This window comes from Erithacus rubecula (assembly GCF_903797595.1).
Source record: "Erithacus rubecula genome assembly, chromosome: 1".
In the NCBI taxonomy this organism is placed as follows: Eukaryota; Metazoa; Chordata; class Aves; order Passeriformes; family Muscicapidae; genus Erithacus; species Erithacus rubecula.
This window is the reverse complement of record NC_136658.1, coordinates 7,056,115-7,079,762: the sequence shown is the minus strand read 5'-3', so window position 1 is coordinate 7,079,762 and position 23,648 is coordinate 7,056,115. Positions and strand designations below refer to the sequence as shown.

Sequence of the window (23,648 nt, the reverse complement as noted above, 5' to 3'; positions counted from 1 at the left end):
AGAAAGTCAGTCAAAAGTACCAGAACAAAGAATGAACAGATTGTCACTGGCTCAGCAGTTGAGTAGCATAATTTCTACTCAGTTTTCCTACTCTATAAACCTAAACTCATTGCTAATATAGTCCTCCTGTCCTACCTATAATTAGGCTATGGCAAGCAGCTGACAAACAATCAACTCCTAGCACAGATTTGCTTAATAGCATATATTTCTGGCAGCTTCATCACAGCCTTATTCTGCACCACCTATGGTGTAGGAAACCAGACCCACTGAGTCATTTAACAAGTCCCATACCACAGTCATGGGTCATACAAGCACCAGTTAAACGCATCAGGATCCCTCAGCCTGGAACAAAGATCACATAGTTCCCCACTGCTAAGGATTTCTGACAATGCACACAGTGATCAGGGCTGTTCACCACCTCCCCCAGCAAAAAGGAATTGGACACAAAGCAAGCAAAACTCTTTTATTCTGCACACTCTTGATAAAACACACCTGAAGCTATTAAATACAGACATAAGCACAACTCACAGAAACCACAATTGCATGCAGACACTAATGGGCATTTCTCTGTGCTTACAACTTCCCCTCACCATCCACAGGATGGGCTACTTCTTTGGCCTTAGAATAAATCATCCAGTTTATCAAAGATTCCCACAAGAGTTTTCCTTTACTTTTTAAAATTCATTAATAGGATACATGTTTCCACAGTAATTCTACGGCAAGTGACCAGTTAGAGGTTCAGGAGCCAGAAACTGACAAGAAAGAGACAGGACCGTGTGAAGGTCTATGCTCCAGATGCACAAACCTGAGAAGGACACTAAAGTTTTGCAAAGTCACTGTACTCAGCACAGTCATACTGTCCTCAGAAATACAAACACCACTATCCACAATATGAGTGTTTGGATGGCAGGCACATTTGGGAAACCAAAATGCTTTTATGAATACCTTTATTAAGAGCCAGATCTGCCCATTTGTTAATTCCTATACCCTAGCTTCCCACTGAAAAAAATTAGGAAAAAATTATAGCACTGCATGCATGGCCAGGAGCTTGTCAGGAAACACTGTATAAAACTCTCAGTTGTTCTGTCATTAAGAGATTAGTTTGAGAAAATGCTCTGCAAGTCAGCCTAATAGTTTGTTCAATCCTTAATCCTATTTTACAAGATCTAGACTTACCACTACTCAATACCAGAACCCAACAGAACAGCTAGCAATGTTCAACCATGTAGAACATTAGAATAGGGGAAAAACAAAAAAAAAGTGAAAAAAATTATATTCCTTCTTACATTCCTCACACACAGCGACTTTTCCAGACTTCTGGGACACAGGGCATTAGTTAGTGCTGCAATTATTTTGATCGCCAGAGGACCACTAGTGAAACACAACATAAATGTGCAACATAAAAGCTGCCAGCGGCCGCGTTCAATGGGCGGGTGAGGTTTCAGCAGCTTTTCCAGGCCAGCAGCCTGGCTCTGCAGGATGCAGGCCTCCTCCTGCCCAGGCTGCTACTGCAGCTCTCACCCAGCCCTGGACACAGGGTTGGTGTCACAGCTCCAGCGAGAGGCACAGAAAAAGGGATGCTCAGCCCGGCAACCTGGCACCAACCTACCGCACATTCTGCTACTTCATGCATGGCAGGTCCGAACAGCTGAGCTGGCGGTTCAGGGACACCTCGAAACATGCGCCCGCAGGAAAACTCTCCAGAAAGATGAGATCTGTGAGCAGTTTATTTACAGATTATTGCAGCTAAACGCTTTTTTTTAGTGATAGTAGCTCAGTGCATCACTCTCACGTCCTGCCTGCATCTCTGGGATCCCCAACACAGGAAGGGCACTGACCTTTTGGAACGAGTCCAGAGGAGGCCAGCAAGCTGATGAAGCATTTCTCCAATGAGGAAAGGCTGAGAGAATTGCAATTGTGCAGCCAGTGAAAGAGAAGGCTTAGGGTGAACTAAAGGCAGCCTTACAGTACCTGAAGGGAACTTACAGGAAAGATGAGCTAGACGACTTATATGTAGTGACAACTAAAGGGGAAACAGGTTCATGCTAGGAGTAGGTTTAGATTAGATAAGAGGAAAAAAATCTTTATTGCAAGGGAACACGTTAACCAGTGAAGTTGTGGTTGTCCCATCCCTGGAAGTGTTCGAAGCCAGGCTGGATGCAGCTCTAAGCAACCTGAACAAGCGCAGACGATCTTCCAGGTCCCTTCCAACCCCAACCCTGGTGCGATGCCGCGGCTCCCGCAAGCTGCCCCGGCAGCGCTGCCGCCCGAGGCGCCGCAGAGCCGGGGTGCCGGCCCGGCCCCGCAGGCCGCCCAGAGGCCTCCCCGCAGCCCCCGGCCCGCCAGGCCTCGCCGAGCCCCGGCCGCGGCTCCGCCCGCGCTGGCGGCGCCTCCGCCGGAAGGGAAGCGGAGCCGCCCCGGCCGAGGGGAGGGGAGAGCGGCGCGGGGGAGGGGACACGGCCCGGCCCCGGCGCCCCCGGAGGCGGCCGGGCGGGCGGGCGGCAGCTCGGCGCGGCGGTACCTGCGCTGGAAGTCGGTCCGGAAGGGCGCCAGGTAAGGGTCCCGCTCCAGCAGCTGCTGCAGCCTCGGCGGCTCCGTGCTGGCGGCGGCCATGTCGCCGCCGCGGGCTCCGCTTGATCCGCGCCGCCGCTAAATACAGCGGGGAGGGGGCCGGGCGGGCGGCCGGGCGCCCCTGCCTCTCCCCGCCCACCGCCCGGGGCCGCCCCCGCCGCCTCTCCCCGCCCGCGGTGCGGCGGGGCCGGGAGCCGAGCTGGGCAGGGGAGCCGGGGGTGCCCGGCCCGGATCGGCCCGGCCCGGCCCGGCGATGGGCTCGGTCCGGCAGCCCCGGCTCGCTGCCGTGTGCGAGGAGCTCCGGTCTGCGAACGGCGTGCAGAGGAAATAAACAAACAACAACAACAACAAAAAAAAAACTCGCGACAAAAGAAAAGCATTGCGGGAGCCCGGCAGGAGGGGGATGTCTGCCTCGGCGGTACCCCCAGTTTGTTTTCTTAGTGGCTCTTTGATGTCTTTTTCAGCGTGTCAGCTGCCGGGTGAACTCTTGTGTTCCCACACACACAAAGCCGGCTGCACATCCCAGCCAACAGCAACACCCCCCCAAAGCAGATTTGGCATCATCGTGAGCGCTGGAATCAATTTCTCGACTGTTTGATAGGGTGCTGGTGCGCTCACAGACAGCTCAGCAAAACAAGACTGGGGACATCCCTGAGTTCTCAAAAAAACCGCGTCTGTACAGCAAAACGTTGCTTTATCAGACATGTAAATTTCAAACGTGGTAAGATTCGTTCGGCTGATCCTAGTGCAGTAGCACAGGTAGATTGCTGTGGAAGTTTGTGAACTAATATCAACATGTCTCGGTTTTGGATAGGCCACCAAATATCCAAGGCAACTAATCACCAGCCTGACAATGCCTCTAGGCCAGCACTGAGCACTTTTATTTAAGGTCCAGCAATTTTGCTTTGTTTTGATATGTAGTGAGAAAGTTTATTTAGAGGCCTCTTTTGAATGCTTTTCAGCCGCAGTTTATAAACTTGTCAGTTTCTAGATACCTTAACTTGTTCCCACAACCACCTCCAAAATTGTTCTCAATTTGAGACTCATCCCTCCTTTTCTTGGCTTCCTCTGAATTGAAGTGCTGTTTCTCCTTCCTGTCTGCCAGATGACTAACACCACCGTGTGTGATGAACACTAACAGTTCATTTATTACTTCTCCCAAAACTGGCTACAGTGAAAGTTTCCATAATTATTTGTTTCATCAACAGTGCATGTACGCTTAACTACACTGTATTTGCTTCCCTGTAGCAGTTTCTAACTACACAGACAAAAGTACAAGTACCTTTGTTCTTTTTCTCCTTATGGAGTGGAACGAGTATTCTGTCCAAAGACTGTAGGGCAATAGTCATATTGTTTGCTAGAACAGTTGCCCCAATAGGAGGCCCAAGGAGTTTTGGTTTGGCTATTGAAAGAAGCAGCATCTATGCTGTAGCAGAACTACTCATCATATTCTGCTCTGATAGATCATGATTTCTTTTTTTTTTTTCCACAGTGGCTGGAGACTGAAAAACTGTTTTTAAAATCACCCGGGTTTCTCATAACTCTCTGTGTGGCAGTGATTTCAGTGCCTGTGCTAAACTAACATTTAACAACTCTTACTGTCTTACTTTTGCTTCTTTTCTCACACTGTGTTCATCGTATTCTTCTGCAAATAGGTCACCCTCACTCTCACACTTCACTAGCCTGGTTAACTAACAGGGGAAGAGAAATTCCAGCTTATTATCAAGAGCCTGGAAATTGGGATTTTTACAAGAGTTGCATGTTACATGTGCTGCTGTTTTGGGGCTTGCAGGTGTTTGGTACTGGAGAGGGCACCTGCTGTTTGAAGTGGAGATGGGAGAGCAATTCCTACAGCCTCTGAATGCATTGGAAACAGGAGCTTCAGTCTTAGCACAGTTTCTTTGGTTTTATTTGTTGTCAGGAAGCCCAAGCAAGTTCACAGCGTTGTTACTAGCTTTTCAGCATAAACACAAGATAAATAAACATTAGAAATTTGTTTAGGAATGTAGCTGTGATTTGCACCTTCCTGGAATCAGGGACCCCTTTGTAACATTCATTATAAGTAGAAATTACACAGCATCCAGCCTCATACACAAGCAACCTTGAACTTCAGGAAGTTAAATTCTGCAGGTAGCCCCTGACCTTCTAACAGACAAAGCCTCAATGATACTTTTAACACGCTGTGAACCAGGATATGAATAATCATATAATTTGTATCTACTCGTGTTTCATTTTACAACTTGGGCATGATTTTATCTGCCTACTTTTTCAGAAGTGACTGCAAGAAACTAAGGCATATGTTATTTTGATCATTGATTATACCATGATCCTGGTGTTCCCACCATGAGCTGAGGTTGGCTCTCAGGACACTGCTATTTAATCCCCTACCTGGAGGCAAAACTGGCAGTTCAGACAATGAATATTGTCCCAACAGCTGAATGTGTCTTTGTGCATTTGTCAGGGATGGATACAAAGCTGCCAGCTGCTGCTGCCAGTGGAAACAGAAAGAAGAGGACTATTGGGAATAACTGCTCTTTTATGGGGACAGCAGTGGATCACATAAGAATGGTGTCTAAGGCGTGTGTCTGGCACCCTGTTATCAGTGAGGCTAGAGTATATCAATTACTCCAAAGCAGTCTTTTAAATTATGTTCATGCTTAAGTTATATATACTTTAAAATTTTGCAGTGTTGTTGTAACTGTATAGTTAAAATTATAAAATCGATTTAGATACATTTTTTAATTATGCAAAGTTCAAAGATAAACTAAAATTTGGAAGAGAAAAATGGCTACTCCTGTCATGCAGCTACCTCCATTTTGATTCACTAATATATTGCACTTACTTTGCAAAAGGTGATACAAATGACAGACCGTAGGAACTAAGTTAGGAAGAAATCTTTTTCTTAATTAAGGCAGTGGTTCAGATTCTCCCTCATCAATAGTTTGTTTTCTTATTTCAGCCAGAATGGATCTGTGAGGTCTCTGGCCTTGACTGGCTCTTACAGAGCAAATTCCTAAGCTCCAGGTTCTTCTAAACCGAGTTGTTTAGAGCAGGACCTGGCCTGGCTCTGTAAGATGCTTCAGGGCAGCCTGAGTTGTCTTTGGAGTACAGGCTTCTGTTCTACAGCTAATACAGAGACTGCCCAATCCCACAGTTTGACCTGTCTGAGAAGAGGTGGCAGGTACCAAAGGCAACTGGATTTTTTTTAACCCTGTGGCGAGAACATTTAAGAGTGGCTGATGTCTCAAAGTGACAATTCACAAGGCATGTCCTTTGTGTGATTCAGTTCAACACTTAAAGGCTATATCAAGACTTCTTGTCATTTTAGTCTGGGCAGAACTCCTCCCAACTCCTTTTCTTGAAAATCTTTTTACATCTAGGTATGGTTGGTCCACTGTGCTGGCTTTCATGTGCAGAGATGTATTTTTTATTGCCAATGCACCTACCCATGACTTAGAGATGGGAGATCGTCCATGAGCAGGAACTGACAACCTGTGACTTGGGCCTATACTGGTCTCATAATTCAGACTAAAAAGAAAAGCTGCTCCTGTGGACAGAGACAGCTGTTCAGAAAGATTTGTGCTTCAGTATTCCAGAAGATTGGATTCTTGAAGGCTCCCCTATTCTTCACAGACCTTTCAGACATCTGAGCATGTTAGTACTCATTGCATACTCCCACATTTGGACTGATTTCTTCACATTTAGTACCTAACGCAAAGTGGAGTTCAAAGTTTGAATGAAAATTAGAATATTTTGCCCCATTGGCCAGCCAAATTTCCTCATGTTATTTGTTCAAGGATCCATAAGAAATTGACTGCACAGTTGTCATCCAGATCCAAAGCAAATGCTCTCCTTAAAAAATAATTATCCTTTATCTCAGTAGTCTTCCCAGAGAGGTCAAATATCAGGCATGGAGCTGTAGCTCATGGCAGGGTGTTGCAGTAGGTAACCTTTAAAGGTCCCTTACAACACAAGCTATTCCATGATCCAATGACACTTACTCCTATCTTTGGATTCTAAGCCACGGTGAGACACATAGGAGAAAGGAAACAGTCTGTGTTGCACAGCTGCTGCCAAACATCACATCATTGTTCCATAATTAAAACTGTACTACAGCAAGGATTCAACTGTTTGATTACATATGAAGAACAAAGCATATATCCTTGAAAATTGCAGCCAACATTCCAAGTATCTGTTGGTATATCTATTAGTTTAGAGGTTTCAGAATTTTAAGTTTTGGTTTATAAGAAATGTAGGGTATTGATACTGTCTTTTAAGGCAAGGGTACCTTATGGTCATGTTTCAGGAGCTTTACATAATAGCACATCTTCAAAGATCAAAACAAAGACACAATCTGAAACACTAAAAAGTCAGTTTCAGGGTTGTAAGATTCCAGTAAGCACAGCTGATGGGAATGTCCTTTTCACTTACCACTCAGAGCAAAACAAAAACATATTCCAACAACCTGAAAGTCCTAAATAATGCCTGCTTCTTGTTTTCACAGTATTGCAGTGTGATTAGGCTTTGGTGTCCTTATTTTGTGCAATAGAATATAAAAAATGTAAATATCTTTCAAAGTTGTTTACACATTAATCAAGACACTTCAAAGTGTGATACCAATTTTAAAACATCCACAGATGTTGAACAATATTTGTTGTGAAAATGTCTATGAGTCTTACTGAAAAATCAAGTAAGAATTTGTGAAACAGTTCACAGATACAGAACACATGTAAACCTTCAGGAATTGCATAATATTTTTGGATGTTTTAGATACTCTGTCGCTTGTATGCCTTCTGTATTTCTCAAAAGTAATGACTGACAATAGTAACAACTTTGTACAACTTACTGCAATTTCCTGGTGTTTGCATATGTGTTTATGCATTAGAGGAAGAACATAAAACATTCTGGACTTTCTCCTTAATGCCATACCAGAATACTTTGTATCTCTCACTTCTGTTTTACCAATGTGTGTTTATCTCTACCACTTAGAAAATAAGTAGCTTGAGCTGTCTGGGATAGTTGTCCTAGAGGATCATTCTTGCTATTATTGCAGTGGCTTCTGTAACAGTATATTACTATTAAACAAGCAACTTTTAGCACTTACCAGATATTGTATTTCTTATGTTCAATACACTTAGAACTGAGAATGAAACCCCACAGGATCAGCAGCAATTTTGCTTTTGTGCTGTTCATTGTCAGGTCTTTCCTAAAATCCCTGAGGAATAATCTTACCTTGGATATTTCTTGGTTGCAAAGTCCCACTTTCCTCCCTGAAACACCAAAGGCATTTAGACTGCCTGGCCTTTTACTCAGAAAAGAAAGTGAGGTTGCCAGATAATCATTCAGAGGGTAACGCATCTAATCCTTTGGGAGGTCAAGTGAGGTGAGAAGAAAGGAGGAGATGCATACTGCTAATGCTCTGACAGCTCTGTCAATATAAATTCATTAGTATGTATAGAACTATTTTAGTTTTCAAAAAGCAGAATGGTACCTCAGTTGTATTCATGAATTCAAGTCTATCCCGAGTTCACCACAGGAAAAGCAGATAGATGTGGTGCAAACTGTGTATGAAATGGAGAACTTTATAAGTCCAAAATGCTTTCCATAGACAGCCTTTTAGAACTTGTCAGTATTAGTTCTGGTTTACTTTTTAATGGCAGTCAGTGGCATTTGGCCCAGTTGATTCTCAGGTGCAATCTGAGTGTGTTGAATGAACAGAAAGTTGGGGCAGAGACCAGATCCTTAGTGCTACATTGAAAATTTTGCTTTACTCAGAAGAAAACACCAAATACAACTGAGAATTTGTTAGTCCAATGAATATTTTAATACTATCATTTTTCAAAGTATTGGATTAATTTGGGGGAAAAAACCAAACAAAACCCAACACCCTAATTAATAATGCATTTATGTCTATATATATATATATGCAATGCATGCTTGTTATACAGAAAACACTTTGGGACACAAAAGGGTCTCTATTATTATTTACTCTATGTTATTTATTAATTAGGTATTTTTACCTTAGAATATGCCCAGTACTATAATTGAATGCATTACCTTCATAATCCCTGTGATACAGAGTTACACTTACAGGTATGCAATCCATTGCCATAGGTGGTTGCATTGTATGCAATACAATTTTCTGTAGAAAATTTTGTATACCTTGGTGATTCACCTTTTCTTCTTAGAACACTCTGCATCTCTAGAAATATAGAAATCTTCATGCAAGATAAATGTATACATAGACATTTTTGATGGGAACATTAGTATTCAGGGATGAGGAAGAACTAATCTGTCTTCATATAGGGTTTTTTCTCATTTAAAGATAAATCCTTTATGTTGGATCTTTTTTCTCTTATTAGAAAGGTTTATATCATGCTCATTTTCAAAATCAGACATGGCATTTCAGTTAAAAGAAAAGTGGTATGACTTTCACTTTTTCTATATGTATGCACCTTAAAAAAAATATTCAGTAAAGCAAACTAAGTGATACACAGCTTCCAGTATGAGTACATTTGGAAGTACAGTACATTAAACTGTGTTATATGTGGGAAGTAAAAGGAGCAAATATAATTAATAGTTATCTCAGTTACCCAGGCACCCAGCACCTCCTTCAGTATGAGTTTTTGAGGATATACGGGATTATTTGCTGCATTTCTGTTTCCTGAATATTTTATGTTGAAATACATACTAGTAAAACAACTACGTCATTGCTACTTAGTATGAAAATTTACTTCATATTATTAGATAACTTTTTTAGATAACAGGTTTTTTTGCAACAAACAGCTAAATATTTCTATTTTAATCCAAATAGCAATATTGGCCGGAAACAGATTGATTACAATCATGTATTATATTGGTAAATTTTGGTTGTCCAAGTTAATGCAGTCCCAGTTGCATTAGAATAGTTAAAGTGCTAGCGGCTCAGTCAGTTTTCCTCAAACATCCTTCCTTTCTGATTTCTCTGAGCCCTCTGTTTCTCTCTCAAAATTCTCCCTGGATGCTGTATTCCATTACCTAATCCTAGTCAAAAAAAGGTTAATATTGGTTCCCAATCTGATTTTACCTTAAGCAGACACTCAGTGCAGGTTTCCTCATGCTTGTGCCATCAGCCCCTGCAGTAGGTATCATTTACACATAAGCAGTCACCCTGCTCACAGCAGTTCTGATTTCTCCTGCTTGAATATGCAGCTTTTTGTTTCTTTCTGCATTATGTTATCTTCTCAGGCAGCATCCAGGCTCTTCATTTTCCACTTGTCCTATAGTTCCACCAGGAAGGCAGGCTAGCCCCACTGGGGAAGTTCACCCTGATGTCTATAATGATGGGGCATAAGCAATTAGTTGCCTTTTTCTTCATGCCAGTCTTCAATTAGTGGTCTGCTAGTTCCAGGATCACTTCTGCAGTTTTCTTATGTTGTTTCCATGTGTGTTTGTTCTAGTTCTATTTCCTTACTACACTATTTCTTACCATTGCATATGTGCATGGCCTACTTTTCTGCCTCATTATTTTTTCATTCCCTTTTGCCACTTTTACCAGAGAAGAATATTAGAGTGAAAGTTGACAAAAAAGGAGCAGTTTTGATAACATCTGAGTCATGCACTCTGATGGACTTTTTGTTTTTCTTGCTTTCTATTATTGAATGTCCCCTAGATCTCTTCTTCTCTCATATGGGTTGCCTGCTCTTTCTGTAATGTTCCAGTTTCTACAGGCCCTAAAACTAAATGTGTCCAGCACATCCTCTACACCTTGTAAAATACACCTTGCTCATAATTCAAACCTTGCCTGTCTCTACCACATAACCTTTGAACAGAGACTGACAGATTTTTCTGGTCCTAATGTATCTCTGCTTTCTTTTGGCTTCTGATCTATCCCCAGATGATGCAATCTTTAAAGTTCTGTGTCTCTTTTTCAAGCTTGTGCAGTGTTACTCATCTGCTGCAGAAACAGCTGGTTTACAATGGTCTGCATCTCCAAGGCTTAGTCCCTGCTGAATGTGCCATTCCCTCAGCCCAGCCATTTCTTCTACAAAAGGGGAGGAAGACAGGTATTTCTAGGAGCAGAGTGGACATGTGCAGTAAGAGGTTGGATTTGGTTTTCTTCTTCCTTGATTCCCCTATCAGTCTACCTGATTTTGTCTTTTACAGTAAAGCCATAATAAAAACAGTCTGTACTCAGCTGGGTAATGAGAAAGAGACAGGACTATGATTAGAGGCTTTTAAAGCAAGTTTAAGCAGACTTGTTTATTCCATTCAGCACCCACCTATCATCAGCTTCCTCTGACTGCCATCTCTTTTCTCTTCTTTCTCTGAGATTTTCTGTGTAGCTTCCCCATCCTTCACAAAACCTGCCACTTACCATGGCAAAGTTTGGCTGGAGTGAGTCACAGCCAGATCATAAATTGATGTAACTACAGTTTCTCTGCTTTCCTTGGATTCTTAGTGATCCCAAAGGACCTGGGTTGCCTAAAATTCTTTTTTTCATAGTAAATGAGATAATTGCCAGAAAACAGGACTGCACACCTGCTGCATTTATTCCCAGTGTTCTATGATGGCTATAGGCTTCCTCCTACAAAAGTTTTTTCAGAGGCTTGGTTGTTCAGCAGCCCAACTAGAAGGATTCACAAACAGATTTGCCCATGTTTTCCACTGGCTTGTAACACTGAAAATCTTCTTTGCTACACCATATACACACTGCTCAGAATTTTCTGTTAGCCCAGTAAATATTCTAACAGTATAATTTATCTGATTAATGCAGAAAAACCTCACTTTTCTGATGTTCTGGTTACCTTTCCAGTGTTCCTCTAAGTCCTGAGCTTGGCAGTCTTCCTGATGCAGACAAGAGATGCTTTGTAAGTCATCACAAGAGGCCTTCACAAGAAGAACAGTGATGTTTATTTTGGGGAATTCTAATTCCTCAGCTTTGGGTAAGTTTGCTTTTATTTTTAAACCTTACAACCTCTGCTTTCCTCTTACCTATTCCCACCTAGTTTGAATGTTGTGCAATATCTCTCCTCCTGGGCTCTCAGATTTCTACCATCCTCTGCAATTTTATTCCTCTATCACTCAACCATTTACTTTACAAAAATCAGGAGCTTCAGCAGTATAAAACTGTAATTCCTTAGTGGAGAATCCAGGAGACAGGTTAGAGACAGGTTGATTTTTTAAAATCACACTAGTTTTACTGAAGTGTACAGTCAGCAGAGCTATATAAAACTGGAGGTCATTGCATTAAGTTCAAATTTGTCATTGACCTTCTCAAGAAAAGCATCTATAAATGGAAGACTTCATGAATGTTTTTACTGTTCAAAGGCCTGCTTTACAGTCTGACAGCAATTCACTAGTTTGTCAATATAGAATAAAAAATCTTCAGCCAAATATTTCTTCTCATTTATTCTGCTTTTGTGTATTTACTAAGTTTATGTTAAAATCCCAACAGATCTTATGAATATCCTTATATCCATGGTTTTTGTGACCATGAGCAAATCAGCTCTTTGCTCACTAGCCTTATATTAGCCAACTGTTGATAAATATGCTGTAGAAATACTTAAGTATTCAAAATGCTATGTCCTGGTAAAAAATTACAAATATTTTTATGTCTCCTTCTATTCCAATTTTTTTTTTTTTGTCAAAGAATTTGAAATATGAAGAACTGTGGTGGGATAAATGAGAACACATGGACCTGTAGTTATTCTGAGTCTCTGCAACCCATCTGCCATTTACTTTGTGCCATCACAGAAACTCATAACACAGTGTTCCAGGCAAAATTATCATTACAGATTTATATTGTTATAGGTTGCTATATATCTTATTAGAGATATATAATAATATATTTTAGATATTATATACAATAGAATATGATTGTTATATACATTATTATATTTATATGTTGTTATAGATATATATTTTTGTAATACAAACCTTCTATAAATTTAACATTTTTTTACCAGTGCTACAGTTCACTGCCCTTGGTCAATCAGGTTGATAATAGTGAAGTAGTATCCATAATAGTACTCTCTACTAAGAACAGTACACTGTATAGTAGGAATATTTTCAAAAGTCTTTCATGTTTTACCCTGATTAAAGCTTAGTCTCATAAAGCACACTGAGCCCTCTCTTGACATTTTTCTTGTTATTATCTGGTTCTTTTACTGTCTATGGGGTTAGAGAATTAACTTGTCCAAACAGAGAGGTTTCTTCATTCATAAGATAATTGTCCACACTGTTAGAATTATTTGTTCTATTTCCTCCATGTGCTATTTCAGCTGCACACAATTAAAATACTGAATTACTCTTAAAATTCATGAATTATCTGTTGCTTCTTGACCTAAGCACTCCTGCAGCTGTTTCCTCAGCAACTCCTGTGTTGTCATCTGATTCAACACATGCTCAAGGAGCACTTACAAAGGGAGATGAGTCATCCTCTAAATCTGGACCATCATCCTCTGAACACAAAAACCTTCCTCTGCAGGACTTAAGGGCAAGTATTAACTGGGTCATTTTGCATAGGATGTTTTAGCTTCTCTTACTTTAAACTACTTGTGTGTCTAACTGAAAAGCACATAATTTAGCTGTATCCACCAAAATTTTCTTGGTGAGATTTGTGTTACATAGTGCCAAATAGTTATTTATCTTCTGTATTCTATTTCCTTTTTTTTTAATTAATTGTCATTTCAAAATAGACTCACATGTTCACTGGATTGTTTTTTGTACATCCATGTAATTTCTGTGAACTGTGGCTACTTTTCTGTCATTCAGGAACCATTGATTTTCAAGGAACATAACCTCCTGTATAATCAAATTGTGTTTCCAGTTATTCATAACATTAAAAGATGATCACTGTAAATATCAATCTGACTTAAGTCATCTGATATACTTAGCATCTGAAAGGGCTGATGAATGAGGACATGTATTAGACACCCTAAAAGGGAGAAAAAAGCAAGATTAATTGCTTATGGCTTATTTTCTTAGCACTATGAAATATCATACACATTCTTTGCATTTTTAAATGGATGGACTTTTTCCAGTCTTTTCTTTATGCTTGCCAAAAATGTGTGCTCTGGTAGTTTGAAACCACTCTAGCACTACTAAAAGTGATTAATACTAGGATTTTTTTGGGTTTATATCCAAGTTGCTGGGTTACTTGCAGCTCTGAATATGATTTACATGAAGACTTGTGAAGAGCTCTGTATCTGAGTTGCATTACATTGCTCAAAATAAAGTTTTTCACCTGACTTCTTCAGTATAATTCTTTTCCTGTTTTAGGAATTTTCATGCTAGCTCTGTTTTTATAAATAGTGTCTTTATTAAATTTATAATATCCCAAAGTAACACTTTCTGCTTTAGGTTTATTTTCTTGATTTATTTTCTAGCACGTTTATCTTATCCCTCTCTCTTGCCTAGTTCTTTTTTGATTTAACCTTGATTTTTTCCCCTTTGTTTTACAGTAAGTCATGTGCATTGACATCCCTAAGAAATTTAAAGTTGCACAGAAGAAAATGAAACAACATATTGATGGATGCTTGATAGGTCTGATGGTTTCTTCATGATGTCATTGCATGTTGATAAAGGGACAGCACTGTGAAATATGAGATGCAAGTGTCCTCAAAATATTACCCTGGTTTTACAAGGAGTTGCACAAGGAGCCATTCCTTCCCTGCAAAAGGAAGGCTTGATTATTCATAACTGTGAAAACAAAAAGCAACACTGCCAGCAACAGAAAAATAACTGTCATATGTTTCCTGGTTAATTTCCTTTCTATTCCATAAGTATAGATATGGCTATTAATGAAAAAATATAAAGCAAACTATTATCTCTTGTTTCTGTTTTTCATAAATCTAGACATGTTTTGCAAATTTAGCTTAAAACAGTCAAATGTCTTGCCCTGGTTTTTTTCAGTTTTAGAATAAACTGAAGTATTTCAGCTGTTGGTGTCTGTCCTGCTTCATAATTTCATTTTTATATTAGGGTTCAGTTTTTCATAAATATCAAGATTTTTCTCAATGCTGAAAAACTAAGAGGGTTCTATTGTATTTCTCTACTAAATTAAATTAAATTTATAACCTATTCAATACTCAGAAACATGAAAACAAGTATTTCTCTGAGTTTAAATTGGGTACTTTATGCCTTTAAGGTTATATAGTGCTTTGCATATTTACTGAAGGAGGTTTGATTAGTTTTATTCCTTATTTTAAAAAAATCTTTTACATTGTGTATTATCTCTATTAATAAAAAGTATAAAATCTTCTCTATTAACTTTCCATTATGTTAGAGAAGATTCAACAAAGCCTTTAATTTCTTTTGTCTTCGATTGTAAACCAGGACAGTTAAGGGAAAAAAAAAATCTTTCAAGAACATGGTATCTGCTTGTAAATATAACACTGTCATTCATCATTAGAGATAACACACAGGGGTTATAGCTGTGTGAGCTATTTAAAAATCAAAAGCAGCACACTCAGAGTGTAGCCACGTTTGGAGGAGCAGTACATGAAAGTTATCCCTCAAGAACAGATCGTTCTGAAGGGTAACCAAATATAATTACTTCATGTGGTGCCTCATAATTGAGATGACTTGGAATTCCCCCTCTTGTAGCACTTCTGATCTGTCTCATAAATTTGACAGGGTAAGGTTAAATCTCCTTCTCTATCATGGGTTGGGAAGTACTTCTGGTACTAAGAATAGCTCATTAGAGGTGGATGGAATGTCTTTTTCTCATATTAATTTCCACAACACTCAATGTCTCTTTGCTGGCAGACTGACATACTTTACTGTTGTATCAATGGAAACTGAGTTTCTTGTTGGTTACAACTAGGTCCAATGAAGTAAAAACATGGGAAATGGAGCAAGTTTGTTTGTTGGGGTTTTTTTAATACATATGTCTGTTCTAAACATGTCAGCATCTATTTCTTTTTAGAGAGAATTTGAATTGAACATAGGAACATGATAATCTGGGATCAGAATTCATATCTGAGTGTGTCTTGTTTCAACTGAACCTGCATGATCTTCCTGTTACCTGTGGATACTTAGCACACTGCCACTGCTAGACATTTGGACATAGCTATTCAAATGCTATTTTGAGTGATTTTCCTGTAAGGCTATGATTCTAAAAACCCAAAATTACTGAGCATGTTCTTTTATCATTTTGACACAATATTCCCAGCAATGTTTCTAAGCACTCACTGACTGGCAGACAGCAATGCCTTTATATTCAGTAGCATTGTCTCCCATGGGATCAGAGCAGTTGCTGGACTTTGCCTCTGCCTAATCTCTTCATTGCAGTCTTTCTGAGTGACAGGGCTCTGCCCACGTATTTCTGTAGCAGAATTCCCCTGAGATGCCCTCCTTTGAACCTGAGGAACTATGGCATCCCATATTCTTTATTTCTGAATATAAATCTCCTTCTCATGAGTGTATTCCTTTAATGTCTGGCTCTCAGTACATCAGATTCTTCCTACTTTGAGTGTCCTACAGCTAGCAGGTTTTGATGAGCCCCAAAGAGGCACCTCTCTGTTTCTAGCCTTATTGACACAGGATGATTTCCTTCCCTGTGACAATTCTCTCTGGGTACCACACCACTGTGCAGGGACTTGTGATCTCTCCAAGAGCTGTTTTACAGAAGAAAGCAAAATGTTTCTCCCTCTGTATCTTGGGGGAAAGTTTATCCCCTCCAATACATGCAGGAAGCCATCCTGCCAACAGTGTGCCAAGCAGTGCTGCCAAGAACCACTGTGTTTTTCACTGCTGCTCTGGACATGCAGCCACCTGGCTGGGTTTGCCCTGAGTTTGGATTGTAAAACTTAAAGTTGGAAAGCAAGGCTGTAAACTGGAGAAAGGCAAAGTAAGTAATTCCTCAGTTCACTATTCCACCACTTTTTTTTTCATAGCTCATGATGTATTCTTGAAAACTTTGCCAATCACAGTCTGAGTCTCTGCTTCCTTGATAAATTTCAAGCAAATTCACCATGAAAATATTAAGCAGCTGAAGTGAGATATGTGCAATATTCCTGAAGCAGTTGTTCCCCCAAGTTCTAGTGAAGTCAGAGGCACTTACTCTGCTGGTTATCTTTCACTCAGCACAAGAAAGGATCAAATTATGACTCCTTTACTAGGTGTTAGAGAAACCTTAGCCTAGGCTTATTTTAACTACTGCATCAACTTGTTTCTATCAGGATGATTCTTAGTAGTATAGATGGCAAAAAGAAATTTTTTTAGAAGACTTGGTTCTTTAGCCACCCCAGGCAGCAATCTTATGTTTTTTCTGAAAGAAACATCTGTGGGAGAAAGAGGGCAGTCTGAGGCCTCAGAACAGTTCTCAAAGCCCAGCTCACAGATAAGACAGTTTACTGTAATTCATTTCCTAATCTACTTCATACTGCTCTACAGCATTATTCATTCTTCTCACCCTTAGGACTTACTTTTTTTTTAGCCTGCAATACCAAAACCTGAGTTACAGACCTTATTTAATCCTGAAGAGCAGGGATGTTAATTGGGTTGAAAATGGTAATGATGCATCTAATTCTGTCTTATCTACACTGCTCATCCTGCTCTCAGGACACCTGAGTGCACCTGCATCCCAGAACAGAGGCTTCAACATGTATTTTTCTGTGCTACACCCGGCTTCTCCCTTGACCCATCATCAATGGCACATTACCCAGTGACTCAAATATGAATCCCATATTTCCTCTCATTCTATTTCTGAGTAAGAGCAGGTACATGTTCAAAACAATTTTTTGATGTATATTGCCTCAGCTAAAGCTTAATTAGCTTCATGAGAAAGAACTGGGTTAACCAGCTGCACCTTAGCTGAAACCACTGTCACCTTTATATTTCAGACTTTTATCTGGTTCTTCAGCTATTTCAATTACCAGTCAAGGAGGGATTTAAGTCCACAGCATAATAATACTTGCAATTACTAGTAAACAGAATTTCACAGCACTAACCAGTCTGTCCTTACTACATCCATTTCAGGTAGGCAAATAAATGTTATTATCCTCATTTTGCAAACACATTGATTAAGTGACTTACCTAAAGGCCACACATCAATTTCAATGTCAGTGCAAAGATTAGCACAGAGAAACTTCTGCATTGCAGACACAGAAAAAAAAAAAAAAAAAAAAAAAAAAGTGATTGGTATTATCAAGCCCACCCCCTTTCAGAAACAATTAATCATTTTTCAGCTGTGTAGTCAAATAGCATTTACCCTCTTCACATCCCTCATATGTTTTGTCCACCTCAAGCTGCTCCATGCTGATTGCTCAAAATGGTTCCTAAATATGTCTTTACCATGGAAAACTTTTCTGCTTGCCTCCTGCTTTTAACACAAGGGTTGGAAAGCACTTCCTGGAGAACCTGTGAAACTCCCACAATGGTGTCTGAGCCTGTGGAGGCAGAAGGCAAGGGAAAAAAACGGGGAAAGGGGCTCATGCTGCTTTCCAAAAGGCAATGTGAAGATGAGTAATGATAAGAGGAAGCAGCAGGGGCAGGATTAGATAGAAATTAGTATGATCTTTTACAATCTCATTTTAAGAGATTTTTTGCCTTTCCAACAAAGCAAATTTTCAATTTTAAGGCTGTGTACAACAGGTACAATTCTCTTTTGTACTGCTGTTTTAGCTACTGTTTAGAAATTGTGGCAATTGAACTGGTAAGACTGGAAGCTGAGTCTTCTAAAATATCTCTAAAACACAGTAGCATCTCTAGCCCTAAGTCTGCTGAGATATTGGGAAAATTTCTCTGTTTTAAAGCCCCTTCTTTTGAATTTGGAAGGAGTTTTGGATTTGATCTCTGTTGTCTGGTTTAGACAGGCTATGTCTGTTCAATACCTAACTGATGAGTACAGACCTTATTACCTGCATGAAGCTATAACAAGTTATATCACAACATGCAAAAAATCTGTTAAGCATTATTAAGTGCCTAAATGCAAAAATCTGCTTTGCTTGCAGGTAGTTATTTCTAAGGAGAAGTGCATAACAGGGAAACTCAGGAGCAGCACTTTTAACAGCTAATTAAAGCCGTCTGTGTGTAAGGGTGAGAAACTTCTGTTGTGATTTAGGTACAGGTCACAAGATCTTCTTGAATCAGCTTCTAAATGTGACAAAAAAAATCAAAATAACCGTGAATCTTTTGAACCACAGCAATTTAATTCCTCAACAAATTCACAAAGCTACCATTAGAGCCCATGGTGTCATCTGCCAACACCTGACCTAGTTGTTGAAGCTGATCCTGGGACAATTTCTGAAAGCTGATATGTTAAAAACTGTTGAGCATTTATGATACATACTGCTATTTGAGAGCAGACTCCGAGGCGATGAATTATATTCTTAATAAGCAGACATGACAAAGTCAAATTTAGAAGTAGAATTTGAACTAGTTTCCAAGTTTTTAACTGAAGGGCATTTCTTCCTTTTATTTTTTTTCCTTCAAACCATGTGCATGTAGACAGAAGAAATGTGTGAACTTACCTTCAAAATACCTCAAATATTAACCGTATGAATTATACATATGCCTTTTTCTGACTTTTAAAAGATTATTTCTTGCATAAAACTAACATCATTCAATTTATTGCTTGTGAGTCACCTGTAGATTGCACTATCAGAATTATTCAATAGGTTTATGCCTGCCAGAATTTTATATTAGCTCCATTATTCACTAACAGAAAAAAAAAAAAAGCATATTTTTAAATGAGTGCTTAAGCATGGGTGTTTTCTTGTCACTTCATTGGCTTGTCTTCTGTGTAATTCTAGTCCTTACTCTTCCACCTCAGAATTATTAAGGTGCCATATAGAGAAATGATAAGTTTAGCTGCATCAAACTGTGATAGAGGGTTAATCTTGCGTAGGGAAAAAGCAAAACATGGCTGGATGGGCAAAGATGTGATTATGTGTTCTGAAGCCTGATAAATATTGTATCATGCCACAATTTAATATGCTCAAGGGCTTCAGAACCTTAATTGCATTTTAATCATGGCAACTCTGTTCAATTATGTACTTTGGCTCCTTCAAAAATAAAGCACTTCAGTCTTTGAAAAGAAATCACATCTCACCTGCAGGGCTGCTGCCCTGTTTTCTTCAAGGATGGCTCTGGGTGCTGAGAAATGCAAACCAAAGGCATCTACACTGGAGAAAAGCAGTGTAACTGGAAATACAATCAAGACTGTAAATAGAGGAAACAATATGGCAAACACTAAAATAACAGAAGAGAATGTTTTCTTGAAAATGGGGCATTCTCTTCATCCTGAATGTTCTGCAGAGCCAGTAGCACCTAGTGCTTCCTGAAGTGCATTACACTGCACAGTGGGAACCTCATTTGAGGTTGACCACGAACATCACTGTTGGAAAAGAGGTTTTTCTTATAGTTCTTTCTGTTTTGTAATTTATTTTGCTCATAAACTCTGTTCTACCTCCTTTCTAAAAGAAATTAACGATTTTGACTAGGCACTTCAAATTCAATCTAAAGCCCTTAGAGGCATGCCTATGTCTTCTGAAACTAGTAACACTCTCATTGCCTTTGGTGAAATTTCTCACATTATTCAGAGTCACAGACACACTTTACTGTTTGACTGGATTACAGCTTTAGCCATTTTTTCTTTCTTAGCATTTATTTCTGTGGCTTGTTTTTTTACATCTCCAGTGGATTGATGATACTTAGGCATTTTATTATGTTTTTTGGCTCATTTTCCTACTCCCAGGTTCACAGATAACTTGTGTATTTCATTCACTTCCACAAGTCCATTCATGATTTTAATAAATACCTCAAGTCAGAGATAAAATGAAATTAATTATTCAGCCGTGCTTTGAACAGAAGTTAAAATTATCTAGTGAACATAAAGTCTAAGGCAGAAAGCTTATTTTCACTTTAAGGAGCCTCTGCAAACAAAAGTATTGTGTTTGTCCAGAAGCACAACTTGTGCAGGAATTGTTAGTGAAATTCTCTTTGCTTCTCATGTGTGAGAAGTCAGGCCTGGCTGATCAAAACACTCCCTTGTGGCCTTAAAAGTCTCTGATGAATTTTGAAGCATCAGATCAATGATATGTTATCTTTGTTTCAAAAGAACAATCCTCTGTGATCATTACTGCTGTGCTAGCTGATCATTTCAAATTAACATAACACAAAACAATTCCACAAAATCAATTCATACTCTTCTCTCCAGAGTTCTAATTTTAAACATGGGAAAAGTGGAGTCAGCAAATGGGTATGTGCAGGAATAAGGTGCCTTCCATTTCCCACCCAACAGCTCCTGTTGGTTTACCATGCCTGGATGCCAGGACACTCTCACACTAAAGCCACTCTATCACTCCCCTCCTCACCTGGACAGGGGAAAGAAGATATAACTAAAGATTCATGGATTAGGATAAGGACAGGGAGAAATTGATTACTGCCCTGGGCAAAAAAGACTCTATTTGGGGAAATTGGTTTGATCTATTGTCAATCAAACCAGAGTAGGATCATGAGAAACAAAACATAAATCTTAAAGCATGTTTCCCCCTTCCTTATTTCCAGGCTCACCTTCACTCCCAATTTTCTCAACCTCCTCCCCTCCAGCAGTGCAGGGGGACAGGGAATGGAGCCTGAAATAATGTTATCACATCTCTGCCACACCTTCCTCCTCAGGGGGAGGAATCCTCACACTCTCCCTGTTCCAGCATGGGGTCCCTTTCATGGGAGACAGTGCTCCAGAGCTTCTCCAGTGTGAGTCCTTCCCTTGGGCTACACTCCTTCAGGAACAGGCTACCCCAACATGGGGCTCCTGTGGGGCCACAAGTCCTGCCAGAAAACCATCCCCAGCACAGGCTCCTCTCTCCACAGGGTCACTGCTCCAGTGCAGGCTGCCCATGGAGTTTACAGCTTCCTCCAGGCATCCTCCTGCTCCAGAGTGGATCCTCCCTGGGCTGCAGGGGGATCTCACCCCCAGCTCCTGGAGCACCTCCTGCCCTTCTTCTGCACTGACCCTGGTGTCTGCAGGGCTGCTCCTCCTCACTCTCCTCTCTGGCTGTCACTGACTGTCACTGCACACATTTTTTCAGCATTCTTGAATATCCCCAAGGCACAAACACTATCACTGGTTGGCTCAGCCTTGGTCAGTGGTGGGTCCATCCTGGAGCCACCTGGAATTGGCACTGTGGGACACGGAGCAACTTCCAGCAGCTTCTCACAGCAGCCACCCCTGCAGCCCTCCCTGCTATCAGAGCCTGGCCAACCCAACACACCCTCCATTATCTCCTGGTGCTTTTCAGATAAATGATTTCATGTAACTCTCAACTTCTTAAGGGATTTGAAGGTTATTGTGTTCCAGTCATTTCCAAGTAGATTGGATACTAAAAATAAAAAAGTAATGACTCAGAGCTTACCTTTCCTGAATCTGGAGCTGAAATGGTAAATATTTAATGAGGGAAACTCTTTCCTGAAGTTTTGTTCTTCTTTGTCCTTTCCTGTAATAAAAAGCAAAATTAATTTCTGAGCACATAGCTGTCCAAGAACCACACTCATGAACAATCATGTTCCCATAGTACAGATGCACAATCCCCATCCTGCAAAAACCTGTGAGGATGAAAACAGCTCCAAAAAAGACAGTGAGAAAATAATTGAACAGCTGCTGTTCACTGTGGAAAAGAAAAAAAAATCACCCAGATATACAATCTTTCTTTTCATGCAATGCAATGGCTTGAATGGACTGAAAAAGCCTGTTACCATATATTTTACTGTATTGATATCACTGGAACTTTTACAAACAAAATATACGTATATATATTATGCAGATTAAAGTATTTTAAATATATATATATAACATATATACAAAATTACCAGTTTGTACTTGGGAGCAGAGGGCACAGTGCAGCATTTGTCATGTAGCCTGCTTTTCAAACAAGAAAAAAAGCAAAGGCACAAGGCTGACAGTCCTTGTGCTTTCCTTGCAAGGTCTGAATAGCTGAAGATAATTTGTTTCTAATTCTCATTGTTAAAAGACATTTACCTAGAAGAAAAACCTATTAGGATGAAACAGATGATGCTTTGTGCATAACCCAGTGAACAAAGGAATCTTTTTACCAGGATCCATCATCTCAGGGAAACGCTGCAGCTCCTTTGGAAAATTTCTCTGAGAATAGCACAATATCTTTGGCTCAAGGTAAGAGATAAATAAGGGTGTGCCAGCAGGGAGAAGTGTGAATAGGGAGTACAAGGGAGCAAGTTCGAATAAAATTGCCGAGCTGGATATTTCATCTCCCTCTCCAATCATCTTCCCACACTGTCAGTTCCACACAGGCTTCTGCTCAGATCCTTGGTTTCTGAACGATTTCAAAGACACTTTTTTATTTTTTATTTTTTCCTAAGATGGAAAATAATATTTTGTAGAAAGTAGCTGCCATAGAAGCAGCAAGTCTCCACAAATCTTTATTGATCCTAACAGCTCCCTGCCAAAAGCCAATGCACAAACTGTAGGCACCACAAGTCCAAAGGAGTTCTAAAAGCAAATTACACACAGGAAATAGCAAGGGTGTTCTCTGGGCATCACCACTCCATGAGGAGATAACATCAGCTGGGATGGGAATAATCTCAATCCTGTCCTGCTTCCTACATGGCCTTCCCATGGCAGCACAGCCAGGGTGGAGCCCTGGCAGGGAAAGTGTGCTCAGACAGCTCAGTACACTCAGACACTCAGTGCACAGCCCAGGATGCCCATCATGTGTTAATCCAGCCTGCAGAACTCAGCAGAATCATACCAACCAAACCATACCCTGAAAATCCTCCACTCACACATAAACTGATCTTCCCTTTTGCTCCATCACTACTGTGAGAAGATATTATCATTGTCCTTTTGCTCTGCCAAGCACAAGAAAGTTTTTCTGGCTGGTAGCATGAAGGCAGAGATTCCTGTTTTTCAAGAAGCAGCTAACAGAGTACATCACTAGCAAAAGACACAGCACAGAGCACAAATGTGTGGGCACAGCCACCATGGGACAGAGGGAAGCTGTCTGACTGCTGAAGGCATCCTGAAGATCAGCATGGTGCAAAACTCACTTTGGCATCTGCTGTGATAACCAGAACTAGCTCAATTGCCAGAGTAATCCACTTTAAAGATATCT

At 40.2% G+C, this 23,648-nt stretch overlaps 1 protein-coding gene and 1 long non-coding RNA gene across 6 annotated transcripts in view; one reads left to right on the top strand and one right to left on the bottom strand.

Annotated features, from left to right (window-relative positions):
• The window catches only part of GBE1 (1,4-alpha-glucan branching enzyme 1), a 137,088-nt gene extending 134,257 nt beyond the window's left edge, over positions 1-2,831 (bottom strand). For 2 of the 4 annotated variants that reach the window (XM_079314380.1, XM_079314381.1), the window contains exon 1: positions 2,522-2,831. In XM_079314380.1, coding sequence (XP_079170506.1) covers positions 2,522-2,613 — 92 coding nt within the window. In that variant the 5' untranslated portion in view covers positions 2,614-2,831. Of the gene's footprint in view, positions 1-1,838; positions 2,033-2,521 lie in introns of those variants that run through there. The other 2 variants (XM_079314383.1, XM_079314382.1) reach the window with 2 other exon arrangements.
• The window catches only part of LOC306806031, a 64,746-nt gene continuing 43,373 nt past the window's right edge, over positions 2,276-23,648 (top strand). The window contains exons 1-4 of one of the 2 annotated variants that reach the window (XR_013775366.1): positions 2,276-2,553; positions 11,366-11,495; positions 12,901-13,048; positions 14,016-14,483. This is a non-coding gene — a long non-coding RNA (uncharacterized lncRNA). Of the gene's footprint in view, positions 2,554-11,365; positions 11,496-12,900; positions 13,049-14,015; positions 14,494-23,648 lie in introns of those variants that run through there. The other variant, XR_013775367.1, reaches the window with a different exon arrangement.